Below are 15,183 nucleotides of genomic sequence, written 5' to 3' on the forward strand. Positions count from 1 at the left end.
AGGTGTTTGAAGCTTTGCTTTTGTCTATGGCCAGGGCACAGTTGCTGAGGTTTGCTGAGTTGAAGTTCTGGGTGTGTTTCTCCTGCCTCATGGAATTCAGCAGCCTCAGACTAGATCCTGTCATTCATTCCTTATGGGAGAAGTGCAGTTAAATCATCTCAGGGGAGGTGACTTAAGCAGTGAAGTTCACAAACAAGGTTTCCTTTTGCAACCTCAAAATCACAGAGGTGCCTAGGTCCAGGCAGGAGGTGAGTTTTGGGGCACTGTGTTCCCTACAGCTGATGTCTTTTTAGCTAGTTTGGACACATGGCTTTGGCTTTTGGGATCACTGTGCATGAACACTACCTCTTCCTGTTCTTATAAACGAAAAATAAACATGTGAATAAGTGATGTGAGTTACATCCTGGAGATGGGCACTCAACTTCCATCTATCACCGGAACATAAAACCAGAAAGGACCAATAGTAATATCATATGGTGTCCCCTACAAATGAAGATAGCAGCTCAAGGGACACTTGAGTATGGAATGTTCTCACAGACTCCATCCTGTGGGTCCAAAAACACACCTAGTAAGGTTGTAAAAAGCTAAGTTCAAGTGGACAGTGAGCTGCAAAAAGGATCAAGACACTGCTAAGGCCCTGAGGCCTGTAGCTCTGTATCTTGAGGTTCTGGAGCACTTCTGAGGTCCAAGTTGGATGCATGCTTTGTCTGTGCCTTATCTTTGAGTCAGATGAAGAGCTAGAAGTGATCTGTCTCCCCAGTTTGTGTTCTGGTCCTTCAGGGAAAGACCCTTCCAAAGAGGTTGGGAGGGAGCCCCAAGGTCCTTGCACTGGGTTACCTGCATTTTGCAGTAGCTATTCCTAAGTGCTTTGAAAGAGGATGTAAACATGTCTTCCAGAGCCAAAGCAAGGACGAAGGGCATGAGTTCAAAGGATTGAACTCAATAGAAATCAGGAGAATAATTATATGAGAGGAGATAAATCTTTGTGGTCCCTCTGTACAGGTATGTTTTGGTAAGATCCTCTGGGTAGCACTGTACTAGACTCTTAAAGTACACTCATCTCTGGTGTGGAAATACTGTAACCAGCAAGATTACACAGACTCAAAGGAAGTGCAGAATACATTACCAGTGTGGAAACTAGCAGAAAGTGAGTGGGGATTGGATCAGGGCAGGAAGAAGGATCCTGTTCCCCTAAAAACACTTTCAAGTCTTCAACCACCATCAGTCTGAGTGGTCATGTTGGGCAGTACATGGTGTGGACATAAAGGTGAAGTCTCTGTCCAAAGAAAGCTTAGACACCCTTATTTAAAACAATATTCAGGAGGACACAACAGTGCCTTCATTAATCCTGCCCAGGCACTAAAGGTGTTGGAGTCTGGGATCTGAGACTTGCTCATGGCACTGGAAAGAGATATTTCCCTGCCACCCAGGATGATTCAACTGAATGGGCATCCAAATTATCCCACCAGGTAGATGGCTGGGAGCACTGCCTGCCTCCCAGGGCCACAGATGCCTTCTAACTCGTTCACGTATCTCCGATATTTGAGAGATCATCCATAGATTGTGCTGTGCTGCCTTTTCCTCAGCATTGCTGGGCTAAACTGAAACAATACCTGTACAGTTTTTAGCAAATCTGGCGTCCCCATAGTAACCCGGAGCGCATCGTTCACACTTGAAACCACTGGTGTTGTGCAGGCAGTTGCGGCACTGGCCAGTCACTTCATCACAGTCTTCAAAAATCATGTTTGGGTCCGAGTTGCCATTGCAGTCACATTTTTTACAAGTGCTTCCAATTAGCAAAGGGTTCCCATAGTAACCAGGGGCACACCTGAAAGGAAGAACGAACCTGTCAGTGACAAGCAATGACATTCCCATCTGCAGTACCATTTTTTCTAACCTTATTTATGTTACCAGGAATTGATGACTGTCTGCAGCTGCTAATGGACAGGAGGCAAATCAGGAACTGAATTTCTGCAGAGGCTGCTTTCTACTCTAATCCTAATCTGTATAGTTATATATTTTTCCCCTTTTGAACACCCCTGGTATTTCATGCACACCAGTCTGCATTGATTTATTTTTTCTGTGTGTCTTTAGCAGCGAAATTATTTGTCCTCTATTGTTTTAAAATCTGTGACAGAATGACCTTGGCAGAGAAGCAGCTGTACAGTGTTTATTTTGGTCTCTTTCAGCTTTGGATCTCACCAACTATATTGTGTTATATAGGAAACTGGGGTAAGCATTTCGTGATGCTGAAACTCAGAGGAAGTTCAGACTTATTTTTATTATAAATGTACATAAAAAGTACTGAGCAGGAAAGGTTTATAGAAATACTTCAATGGTGAGGTATTAGGGTGGTTTCTGATTTCTGCAAAACAGAAGAGGCACTGAACCAGACTACGTTTTTCAGATCTGTTTGATGTTAGGCTGCTGGATGAGGGCAAAAGGCTGAAATCAGCCAGCAGCCTGGGAAGGGAGGATTCCTCTGTTGGTTTTTGGAGGGAGAGAGGGAGGTGGGTACCAAGCACCACAGAGAAGGCCTGAAATGGGTCCAAATTGCTTATCGTGTTTTGTCATGTTTGGGGAAGCATTTCAGCTGAGAATTTTCTACAGCTTAAAAAGGAAAAGATATTGAAACTGTGGTGGTTTTTGAGAGCCTAGACAAACCAGTAATATGAACCATTCCCAGATGACCAGTGGCCTTAAGCTGAGAGGTAGTAACATATTTGGTCATCCTTTGGTAAAGAAGTGTCTCAGTTAGAAATGTTTCTGCTAATATCAGGGAGTGGGCTTAATCCTACAAGCAAGAGGAACTTTTGCAAAACAACCAGTGAGGCAAAGAGAACTGGTACTGGGGTGAGCATGGAGCAGTGCATGAAAGCGAATCCTCAGTCAAGGGATTCACTGGAGGATCTTGCAGTTGGAGCAGCATGGAACAGTGTCTGATGGACTGAAGAGGTCAGCTAGAAGGACAGGGGGAACCCACACTGTTCACAGTGTTACTGCATGGTGGCAGGAGGGCCCATGACCCAGAAGCCTGGGGCACAGAGATCAGGGACTTATATCCCCAAACTGGAAATGAGGAATTACTGCAGGGAGGGGAATTACTAGCTGGTGTAGCAATTGCTGGCTGAAGAAATTGGAGGCTTGAATAGTTGCTGCAATGTCTTAGGTAAGGAGCATTTGTTGTAGTTAATTTTGCTCTATCATCGTGTTGTCCTTGTCTTCCATCCACAAAGTCCTGTTTAACATGCTGTTTGTTTTGCTGTTGGTGAGTGGGGAGGGTGAGCACTTAGGCAGTTCAGTTAAATTTTCATATATTCTGGCTGGATACTTGGGCCAAGGTCTCTTGTCTCCTAAAATCTGAACATAGTCAAATTCAGGTTCTGCCATGTCTGAACAATGAAAATGCGGGAGATCTGATAAAAGCTTTGAGGTTTGATCTGTTCTTACTTTTGCTGATTTTTTTTTTTAATAAGAAAGTAATTTTCTCAACACTGCTTTGTTCATCTTCCAGTCCTGAACCCCCACAGTAAAAACACATAAAATTTTAAGCATCTTAATATAAACCACTTGGCTGCCTCAAATACTGCTTTTGTCAATGACAAAGGCTCTTTTTGTATCTTTGCAGCACTGCCAGAATCTTTGGTGCAGATTTTATCATTTGGGTTACCCAGATGTAAAGAATAAAAATGTGACTGAGAGTTCTGTGCATCCCTTGAAGAACTGTGAATGCTAAACTGAGTGCAGAGTGTAATTTATCTGACTTTGGTGGAGTCACTCCCATTCCTGTGGGAGTTAGAGCAGGCAGTGATGGATAAAGCTACCATTTAATCATGCCAAAAGTCTTGCTATGATTTGCTGATATTTCAGCCAATGTGAGATTGTAGTATTTTTCCAAATTTCAGAATTTCAGAATGTTTATGAAGCTTGAACAAGGAAAAAAAAAACCTCTGAGTTGTTGCTGGTTGGGGTTTTTGTTTGTTTGTTTGTTTGTTTTGGTTTGGGGTTTTGTTTGTTTTTTCAATCTGTAGAAACATTTGATTTATTATGAACTATATAATCTTGAAGGGTTTGGTCTTCTGTAGTTAGGTATTTTCCAGATGATCATCTGTCTAATGTGGCCACCAAGTCACAGAGGCCACTGAGCAGGGCTGGGACCAGACTAGCCAGCATCTACCCAAGACTGTGTGCTATCCTCTTCAGGCATGCAATGTCTGCCCTCTCACTGGGACAAAGTAATTTTCCCTTTCTTCTTTGTTGATATATACCATTCGGTTCACTTGCCAGGAATGTAGTCGACATTTCCTCACATCCTCACAGATACACTTTGTAAGTGCTGCTTTTTATGACTACCTGAGGCACTGGAACAGGTTGCCCAGAGAAGTTGTGGAAGCCCCATCCTTGGAGATGTTCAAGGTTGGATGAGGCCTTGAGCAACCTGGTGTATTGGTAGGTGTCCCTGCCATGGCAAGGGGTTGGAACTAGATGATCTTTAAGATCCCTCAAAACCAGAACTATTCTGTGAGTCTATAACTCACCTTTATTATATTTTCTTATCTGGAGCAGCTGTTTAAAACAAAAAGAGAAACTTTAAGAGTTGAAAGGTAATGTGTCACCTTCCCCTTCCCTTTGCCACTCAGATCATCTCATAGGGCTGAGGCACTTGGCCTCTTTTGAATAATGGGTAGCGTGTGAGAAGAGCAGAGACCACTGACTGAAAATGTACTGGTCGATCTCTGCACTTCAAGGCCCGAAAAAATTCAGAGGCCTGCATTAAATGTCTTTTCCTTCATTGTATCAATAGATGACTCCTTGTTGCTAACAAAGGATGTTTCCTCTGCCATAATAAAACTGCTAAGCTATCTTTGTTTCATTTTGCAGCCATAGTTTCTTCCTGTAATTATTGGCGAATAAGAAATTAACTTCCTCTTCCTTGGCAATGCCAAAAGAACCTTTTTAATCTATTTGCTTTAGAAAATAAAGTGTCATTTGTTCAGTTATTTTTTTAACATTTGGGCATTAACAAAACCTACATTTCATCATCTACCACCCTCCTGCCTTATTGTTGACATTCAGAAGAAAAATTATTAATTCCTAAGTTTCAAATTGGGAAGCCGGTTTTCTCAATTCCTACCGAGGGCCTCTGTGAATCCTCAGCACTGTTTCCTGGCAAACATAAACTGGGTGAGTTTGTGCCAAACCTCTAGAGCAGCACAAGAAACCCTCCTACACAAATGCCAGAGGAACTGGAGCAGGTTGCCTCCCTGTGAGCTATTTTGGAGATCCCACATGCTGCCGGTTGAAGGGTGTTCTGCAGCTCACTGTTACAGGGTGCCTGTCACCTGTCACCAACTGCTGTGGAGAGCTGGGAGGGAGAACTGGAAACAGGATGTAGCCTTCGTCTCCCTGGGGACAGGAGTGGCTCTTTGAGCTGGAGGCAGGGACAGGAGCAATGACCCTTCTCGCTCAGGATCCCCCAGTCCTCCTGTCATAAAGCTGCTGGCCTAATGGCTGCAGAGGGAGTAGGGAATGGTGACAGTAGCCAGTGGCATATGTGAAGTAGGGACTTGCTCTTTAGCAAGTGGACAAGGACAAGCAATGCTTCATCCATCTTTGAAATGCTTTTTGATGTTTCTGACACAAATGGAAGGAGGACCAGGAGCCTACCAGAAGGCAAGTCCTGTCTGTCCCTGCTTGCTGCTTATCCCAGCAATTAGCCAAGGTCTTAATGCTGTGACCAGGACAGGCTGATTTCTTTCTGTAGCTTTTTCTACACAGCGTTGCCCTCCTTAAGACAGATGCACTGTGTCAGGCTGGGTAGTGGCTATTAGAAAACAAAGCCAATGCTATTTTCTGCTGTTCCTATGCATCTGCTGCCCATTTCATAAGATTTGTATTGCTTGTAGACTAGGCTGACATTTTAATAACCGTTAAGAAATCTCACTGACCTTTTAATTGTCTGTATTATCCTTTGTGTATAAACCTGACATTTTGGAAGAACAAAAGAATACTGCCATGGGCCTGTAAACAAGGGTGGGGTTTTTTTAGCTGTGTGCCATCTGTCTAAAGGGCTTTCACTGTTGCTTTAACCACGTTAATGATGTGGAGGTAATTTACTGATGTTTTTGCATCATCTGTAAGGGGAAAAACCTTCACTCATTTGTTCACTTTACCTTTTTCATATCGATTTCTCTTTGCATCATAAGCATCCCTTTTCTCCCTTCTCTGACAGTTACATTAAGTATCATTTGAATTAAAGACGTGCCCATTAATGATAGTTGTCTGAAGACTTAAATACTTTAGGCGATTTAAGGGAAAAAAAGAGATGTTCAGGAAGCCAGTGTCTGAGCCATCCTATACCCTTCAGTCTTTGTGTTAGAGCTGTTTTAATTTATTGGCTGCTCAAGGACAATTCCTGAATTATAATCAGGCCTCTGACGTTCCTTGCAACATCACTCATGTATGTTCATAGCAAGTAAGACGCCTCTTACAGGACATGAGAGGTAGTTATATTTCTGTTGTACAGCTCCGCTTATTGGTGTACTTTGTGATTTAGAAAATATTTACTGAAAATTGTTTACAGACATGAGGAAAATTTCAAATGCAACACTGGCCTATGCTTGCTTGCTTGGCTTTATTGAATTATGTTTGTAAAGTGCCTTTAAAATGTAACTAAAAAAGCTGCATCTGCCCATTAAGAATTTGACTCAAAAATAGATTTTGTTCTTTGTCTTAGAAAAATTTATTCAGTAGAAGCCTGCCATATGTTTTAGACAGGTGAATTTCAAGAGGCATCTATATGGTAGTTATTTTTCTCTTCAGTTGCTATTTCTGATTTATATTTTGTATTTTTAAATTACATTCATTTTAGGCAGATTACCACATGAAGGTACACGAAGTGAAGGAAATAGATCAAAATACATCAGATGCAAATGTCTGTCTTATGCTAATGTGTCTCCGCAGCAACTTTTAGTGGTTTTTAGTAGAAACTGAATGAGATTATTTAACAGACATGATTTAACCTGACGAAAACAAATGCACCAGATTTCTCAACCATATGAGAAGATTCCCTTAAAAAATTCTGGACTTAGGTATTGCTGATCAGCAAGTCATCCTAATTTTTTTCTTACCTTTCACAGTTGGGTCCTGCATAGTTTTCTTTACAGACACAACGCACACTTCCACTTTTTCTGTAACAGGAGACTGCAAAACTGGAATTTCATTAGAATGAATAATTAGAAGAGCAGGCGACAGCAAACACTTGGGAATATTTCTTTATTAAATTATAGACATTTTACTGTTAGTTTGAACTCTGGCTCTTGATGACTCTTTGCTGGATAGGTATTAAACTCTTTATATTATTCATATTATACCCCTGTTTAGTAATTTTAATTAGTATAGAAAGCAATAATTAGTGTATAGTACTATGGAGCTGTACAAATGCATACATACATATACATATACATATATAAAAGTTCTTGTCTTTGTTTTCGTATGTTTTCAGGATGTAACAAATGATTAACTAAGTACGCCATCCAAAGAACAGCAGTAGCCAGATGTGGAAAGTGCAAATTGTATGTACGCTTCAAACACAGTGGTGGACAACTCTTAAATACATTTGCAGAAAAGAAGAGATGCAGTTCTAAAGATGTTTCTAGTTAGTTTGTAATATGTGTGAATAAATTTCTGCCAGCACTAGAAAGCAACCCGAGTAGTGAGTGACAGCACTTGCCAGCTGCAGGCCCACAGTTGCTAAAACGCAGCTCCTGAGCCACAGGGTGTTGGGCAGCTGTGGCTCAGTTGCAACCCTTTCACACTGGACAAAAGACTCAGATCAATGGGAAAGAGCATGAGCCATGCACTGCTTGTTCCAGGAGTAAACAGCGTTGAAAGGTGACAAGAATTCCTGCATAATTTCAGTTCCTGCCAGCATTTCTCATCTGATTGAACAACCAGAGATATATAAATCTGTGACTGGATCTCTGGATCTCTCTGCTCTGTCTCAAAACATTTCATATAATCAGAGAGAACATAAAATGAGATGCTTCTCACAGAATTCACAAATTAACTTCTGTGCAGCTTTTACAAGAACATATTGAGAAAATCATAATAATTTGGCAGGCTTGCAGTTCTGTTAAAGAGATTAATTACTTCACATAGTTGAAAAAACCACATTGTGGATCTAAGTTATGAAAGACAACTAAAATCTGAAGTTTTATACTTTTTGTAATCTTTTAGAGGGAAAAAAAAGAGGTGGTATAATTCTCTGGACTTTGAAAAGAAATAACATCTGCTAGACTGTGAAGCAACCTCCATCCCCCTTTTTGTTATTCCAAAGAGATGACATTACACTTCATATGCAATGTCCAAAAGTTACTCCAAAAATTCCCAGGATAGCAAGATATGAAGATAGCCTGGTCAGAAAATCTAGAGACACACATCTGAGTTCCTGGAAAAAATATCTATCCGATGAGTCTGTCAGTTTACAGATTTGGTCATTCTGCCTAGTATGAATTCACTGGCTACTTCCAAAATAAAGCACAGCACAAAAACAATGTCCTTTGAATGGTCTTTAAGACATTTAATGGTTCTCTGATTTATGGTAGAGTTATTATTTTTCCTTACTATATATGGAGTAGGATTAATGAAGGAAAACTGAAAAAAAAAACTAAGAAAGAACATTTTTTCTTTGAATTTAGTTATGCAAGGCTTAATGTTACTCAATTATTATTATCCTGTTCTAGACCCATCTGAAAACTATTTCTGTGGTCAAGTCTCTCTCATGCAGGAAGCTGAACAGGCAATTTCTGCACATTATTTAAATAGGGGTATGAGGCAAACTAGGATGGGATATTGCTTTAATTATTGCCTTCAGTACTTTTCTGAGGGAAAACTCTGAAAAACCAAAGTAGATTTTTACTGGGATAGTTTTAAATGGGAGACATATCATAGAACATAGAACATCCTGAGGCTCATCAAGCTATAATTGCTGCCAATGGAGAAGTATCTGCATTCAGGCCTTGTGCAACTTCTGTTCTCCCTTCCCAGTCCCATGCTGCTGTCCTTTTGAGTTTGGGGTTTCCTTATCACTAGTGGTTTGAAATAGGAGAGGCATTATGTTCCTAGCAGAAGGGCTAAGGAGCATGTTGAAGCAGGGAATGCTCTTTGGTCTCTGCTCCCATCTCACATAGCACTGGCTGAGGTAGGCTGTAGGTCAGGTTCCTGCTGGTCCTGCTGCACTGAGCCCTGCTCAGTGCCTGGTGGATTGACCAGCTCCTTGCTGTCAGGGGGCACTGCTGAAGAGCCTAGTGTGCTGCAGGTCTAGGCAGGATCTGGGTGAGTGCAAACCTACCCATGCTGTGTCAAATCATGCCATAGGAAGGACAGACCAGACCTTGCTTGGCTGACTTTGCTTAGCAGAGACTGGGTCTTGTGCTGTAGTGCCTCAGGCATGTGCAGCCCAGGTTGTGGCTGAGAGAACAACTTCTTACACTGAAGAGGCTGCTGTGTACCCAGCAGGCTAAAAAAAGTCACTTTGCAAAGGGAAAAGTACTATTTCTACCTGTTTCTACTTCTTCAGGCACTACAGCTGCTACTGAAACTGGAGGAAGTAGTCTGCTTCATCTGTGAGCTCACTCACTCCTAAGCCTTTCTGTAAGTGAGCAAAGCCAGGTTCTTCCACTGTCTCTGGAGGATTTTCTCTGTAATCCAGGCAAAGCTGAAGTTTTTCAACATAGCTGTTCTCCACCACATGGTCCTTTCACATGTCTACAGCTCACTGCAAAAGCCAGAGGTGATCTGCAGGAATTTGGCCGGAGTGATTTTGTTTCATTGCCAGGTTGAGCCTTGAGCAGCTGAACAAAATGCAGCTCATCCCAGGCTGTGTGAGTAATTCTATGGCAACAGCAAACACAGTGAGGACAAAATTCCCTTTGCTGAGAAGCCCTGCTGAAAGCAGAATGGAAAACAATAAAAGAGGAGTACGTAGCTCCCTGAGAAACAGCTTCAACCTATTGGCAACAATTTACTAGTGTCTCCTCTATGCATTATGGTGAGATTTGCAGAGATGCCTCTCTCCCAGAGGATGAAACTTGAGCAGGATGTAGCTGATTATTTCTTTCAGCTGCATTGCTGACGTGCCACTCAGTTTCTAATGGCTGATCATAGTTTGTAGTTTTTAGTTTGTTTTTTGTTTTGTTTTTGTTTGGTTTTTGTTTGTTTGTTTGTTTGTTTTTGTGGTTTGTTTTTGTTTGTTTGTTTGTTTGTTTTTTTTTTTTTTTTTTTTTTTGAAGGCACAAAGCACTCAGCAGCTGGAGCTCTTTGGCTTGATCTTTTTCTGTCAGACTTCAGAGTTTGTTACCTAAAAGTAACTCGTCACCGTATCTATCACAGAGTCCTCTGGTTCTTTCTTTTTAAATGTTACTCTACTAACCAGATCCAACTGCTGTTGACTCAGGAGACTGACAGGTTATGCTTTTTTGTGGTTACTTTTACCCTTCAGAGGACATGGACTGATCTTTCTGTCTCTCTGTCTCAGTCACATGAATCCCTGATGCTACCTTCCTTGGGAATTGGACTTTAAGAGCCTCTAAAAGTAACCAGACAACTGGATAATCTCTCCTACGTAAAAGAGAGTGAGCTTGAATTTGCTCAAATATTTTCTTCTACCTTCTGGTAAACATTTATATGAGCACTGAAGGATACTTTACACCTTCCAAGAGAAATGCTGTTTGCTGTGGTTATAAATGTGAGCAGCTGGTACTCCTCTTATATTCCCGCATTTGTCAAGGGCAGCAGCCTTGTTTCCTGCATCAAGGAAGGGATGCTGACGCCACCTTGGGAAGGCTCAAAGCCAGTCCAAATCAAAGCAAAGCAAAGACTCTTTACATACTTGGAATGTTCTGGCAGAGGACAGGGGCAGGGCTGGCAGAACGTGGGCACTCCTCTGACAACATCACCAATGAAGCCATCTGGACACTGCTCACAGTGCTGTCCTGTTGTGTTTCTCTGGCAGTCCTTCAGTGGAAAGAGAGAGAATGGTGAAAGTTAAATGGAGGTGCTGCCTAATTCAGAAAGAAATCATTTAGCTGAAGACCTGGCCAAGCAGAAGAGTGGCTGATTTCAGATCTCAACCCTTCAAGGTACTGACAGATGTAGCCAAACCAGCTTGCACTGCTGCAAATAAAAATGCTATCAATGATTACACTGACCAGCAGCAAGTGTTGACAAGGTGTGATACAGGACAAAACAGACATATGTGCCTGGCAGGTGCTGGAGCAGAAGCAGAACTACCCGTTGTCAGAGATGTAGGAGGTACTCTCAGATGTAGCTGGCAGCCCTGTTTTGAATTGCTATAGCCAGCAGGGCAAAATCCCTTTTACTGATATCAAAACAAAACAAAACAAAACAAATATCTGCTGGTGAATACTGGCAACAGACTTTGGCCCAGATACAGGTTTCAGCAAGGCTGCTTCTAGGATTTGGTGACTGGAAAAGAGCATCCAGAGAATCTCCGTGGAGCATCCAGGGAATCTGCATGCAAATGCTGCCTGCATCAGTGGCTCTGATATTTTTCTCCTGAAATGAAGTATGAAGGGTTGTGTTGCCACTACACTTGGTTTTCAGTCCTAAAGAGGTCTACTTAAGGAGGGAAGAAGCATGAGTCTTCTGTAAGTGGACTTTCCATGAAAGACTGATCAACTGGGCAAAATGTCACTCACTTGATAAGCAAGTTTCCATGGTTTAATGCTTTTAAGGAAACATGCTTCCACATGCAGAATAAAATTGGTCACTAGCTGAAACTGTTGGTGCTCCATGAAAGTAAATCAAGCTGTTCATACAGAATATATGTTCAATTCATATGTTCATATGTTCAATTCATACAGAATATATGTTCAAAATACTTTATTTTGCTAGGTACAACATTGTGCCTCTCAGATAATACTTGTAATAACAGAAGAAGTCAAGGTTTGTTGCAAAAAGTTCTAAATAGAACTGGTAAGCCATGCGAACTGAAGAAAGCAATGTTATATTTTTTTGTTTTCAAATGGACACACTTGGATGTCACAGATTATGTAGACTTTGCCCCAGGTACGTGGCAAGGTGGTGGGTCAGTGGTGCAGAGTTCATGACCAGTGCTCCTTCACAGCAGGACTTCTACAGATTCCTACCCCCCTTTCCACTTCAGTAAATATCCACAAGTTATCACCAAAAAGCCACAACCCTCAAATTCCAGTTGTCTCACCAAATTACATTAAAAGAGTAGGAAAGGTGCATAAAGACTGTTCCATTCTTGAAAAAGTGCAATGAGTTTTGCAATGTCCCTAAATCAAAACTCTCCAGTTACAGCACTATGTATGGATAGGAGGCTTGAGGCAGCAAGAAAACAGTTCCATGAAGAAATATGTGGAGATCTATAGTGAATATTTGCTGTGGGCTTGGGTTGACTTCCTTAATTCTTTCTTCTTCTGAGCTAAAACAGGGATAATGGAAACTGCAGACTGATAGATATGATTTCCATCCCTGGTAAAATGACAGTGTCTTAATAAAGAAGAAGATTTCTGAGTCCATGAATAAGAATCTGTTCCAGGAACTCCTACCTCACTAATCTGCTGTATAATGGTGCAAAAAAGCAAGAGTATGAAGTGGAACCAGATGGTGTAACCTATCTGGGATTTCAATAAAAGCCAACTAAGTTGTCAGGGTACTTGAAAAAAGGTTCTTTTGCAAACTGAAAGCTGACAAAGGGCAGGAAATTAAAAGCAGGATATAACAGTTATTTTTCAGAGTGGGAAGGGTCACTTTTCAGATCACCTAAGTCTTGATGCTAATACGAGTTTTGTTCAGTATTCTCCAGTGTGTTATGGAGGTCAAAAATGTAGGGTTGCTTAGCTGGGAGGGAAAAGCAGGAGGGTGTGTTTATATAATTAGAAAACTGGTAAATAAGATGAATGCAGTACAATAGTTTACCCAAATTCTGCAACGTAAGAACTGAGGGGCACTGAATTGAAAAGGTACTTATCCACACGGAAGATAAACTTCTGCAATAGTACTTGCAGAGGCAAAAAGGGATTTCCTAGAGAAATTAAAGAGAAACAGATTCATGAATGGATATTGAAAGGACTCAGGAGGTACGTACCCTGTAACATACTCTAATATAGCAATCGTGGATGCTGGTAGAGCACAAAACACAGACTTCAGAAACAGACCAACCTAGATACCCTCCTAGCCTGGACCTCCTATTGCCACTGCTGGAGATCATATATGAGCTGCAGAGATCTTCAGTTGGGCCCTGCACGGAACCTCTTGTGCTAGGTTCCCCCAGTTTATTCTTCAGCAGTCATTTAATCCCATCACAGTAGTTGCTATGCTGTCAGCATCTCATGTAATAACAGAGAAGCTGGATGTGGGATTTCAGGAGCACTGAAAGTGGGAGGGAGCTCCATAGACTTGGGCAAGGGGCACTTTGGTGTCTCTGTGGCTGAAACTTCTTTAACAACAGCGCCAGGCTGGAGATAGGTAAATTCAGCTATCCAATTTTTCACCTGAGGCAAATCCCTACAGATTTGAAACACACTTTCTACTCCAAACATCATGTGTTCTTTGAAGAAAAGAGTATGAAAACAGCTCTTTTACCCAAAGATACCATTAGCTGAGTGACTGAAGAGCTTTTGTAGCTTTTCTCTGGTTAGTGATTATGACTGTATCTTATTTAACAAGTCAGAACTCCTGTGAGTATTTAAAACCGTGATAGAAAAGGTGCCCTTATATCTTATGTTTCGTTATTTTGCATCTCCAGTGAGACGGTGAGTGCATTAAACCTGGGAGACATCTCTGAAGGGAGGGAGAATACCCTCCCTGAAGCTCATGGGTGATTCTCAGTGTTGAGTACAGTGGCTTGGTAGTTTGAGAAAAGCATTTTGCTTCTAAGTGGATCACTTCTGACAGAGAAATAATGAGGAAAACAATGGAATTCTATTTATGGTGATTTCTGTGAAACTGGATTTCAAATAAGTGCTTTGATGTAAGAGTTTTAAGGGTTACTCTTGATTCTGGTATTCATACGTGTTTTAGAATGAAAGGCATCATTTATGATTGATATTATATGTCAGACTATGTATGGGATTGCTCACAGCATCCCCCGTCTCAGTGGCTAGTTCAAATGTGCATATAGAATTGTAGACATATGTTTACTCATATTGGTGTCTACTTTTTAAAATAAAGAAAGTCAGTATATGGTTTTTCTTTTGGTTTCCTTTGAAAAGTAAGCAAAACCCTCTAAAAATATGCAATAACAGATACCTTAGGATGTCAGACACTGAAGTTTAGCAGAGAAGTGCTGCCTGTTTTTGTACATGACAAAGTGAGAAACAGCAAAGGTCAAGAATTCAGGCACAACCATATAGTTAGAAATATCACAGCTAGGCTTTATAATATGCTGCTTTTTGTAAACTGTTTCAAATTACAGCCAGTTAAAAATCTAAGCCCAATTCTTTTCATAAGCCCATGTTAATACTTTTCCCTTCCCCAAGAACACTTCAGCTTCAGCAGAAATAATCCAATATAACAGCAGCCTGGCTTGTAAAAGCTTCTGTATGAGTCTACAGCATATAGTAATTCATCCATCAATACACCAGCAGCAGCTTGTCAGATGACAGAGTGGCTGGAGTGTATTTGCTTGTGTAAGAAAATGCCTTAGCTTGTCCTGCTACTGTGCTCTCACTGAGCGTCAGCAATTAGGGTGAGCGTTTCTACCTGGCTCCTACTGAAACTGTCTATACAGACATGAAAAGAACACAAAATGGTGCTATGGGGCTGGGGAGTGGAGGGAGGTATAACTTGAAAATGATTGTCAGCACTGAGCTCCTGAACTCATTTTTTTGGAAAGTATGGATGGAACAGCTGTTTTGAGACCATAGAGCACATCATGTGATGCAGTTCTTCTCAGTAGATACATTTGTGAACAAATAATAATGAGAAGTTTGTCGATTCTCTTCAGGCAATGGTACCAGGACAAGTTTCCCAGCACAAGACAAACATGCTCCTGTAAATGAATATAAACGAAAATGAGAGTTGGGAATCTGCCCCACCTTAGTTTAGGAACATGAACTTGCAAGAGAAGAGCTCATTCTAATGGTCTTCAAACGCACCATCTTAATTAAATGTGCCATTTAAGGAGCTTTA

At 41.2% G+C, this 15,183-nt stretch overlaps 1 protein-coding gene across 1 annotated transcript in view; it reads right to left on the reverse strand.

The window, feature by feature from the left end:
- Positions 1-15,183, reverse strand: part of LOC114071213 (laminin subunit alpha-4-like) — a gene marked incomplete at its 3' end in the record, with an annotated part of 39,264 nt that overhangs the window by 8,590 nt on the left and 15,491 nt on the right. The window contains exons 3-5 of the mRNA XM_027908966.1: positions 10,892-11,016; positions 7,131-7,211; positions 1,614-1,828 (exon numbers count right to left, since the gene is read on the reverse strand). Of these exons, the coding sequence (XP_027764767.1) occupies positions 1,614-1,828; positions 7,131-7,211; positions 10,892-11,016 (421 nt within the window). The remainder of the gene's footprint in view (positions 1-1,613; positions 1,829-7,130; positions 7,212-10,891; positions 11,017-15,183) is intronic.

Source organism: Empidonax traillii, unplaced genomic scaffold, assembly GCF_003031625.1.
Source record: "Empidonax traillii isolate 1590-97213 ecotype Southwest subspecies unplaced genomic scaffold, ASM303162v1 scaffold1899:size51410, whole genome shotgun sequence".
Classification (NCBI taxonomy): Eukaryota; Metazoa; Chordata; class Aves; order Passeriformes; family Tyrannidae; genus Empidonax; species Empidonax traillii.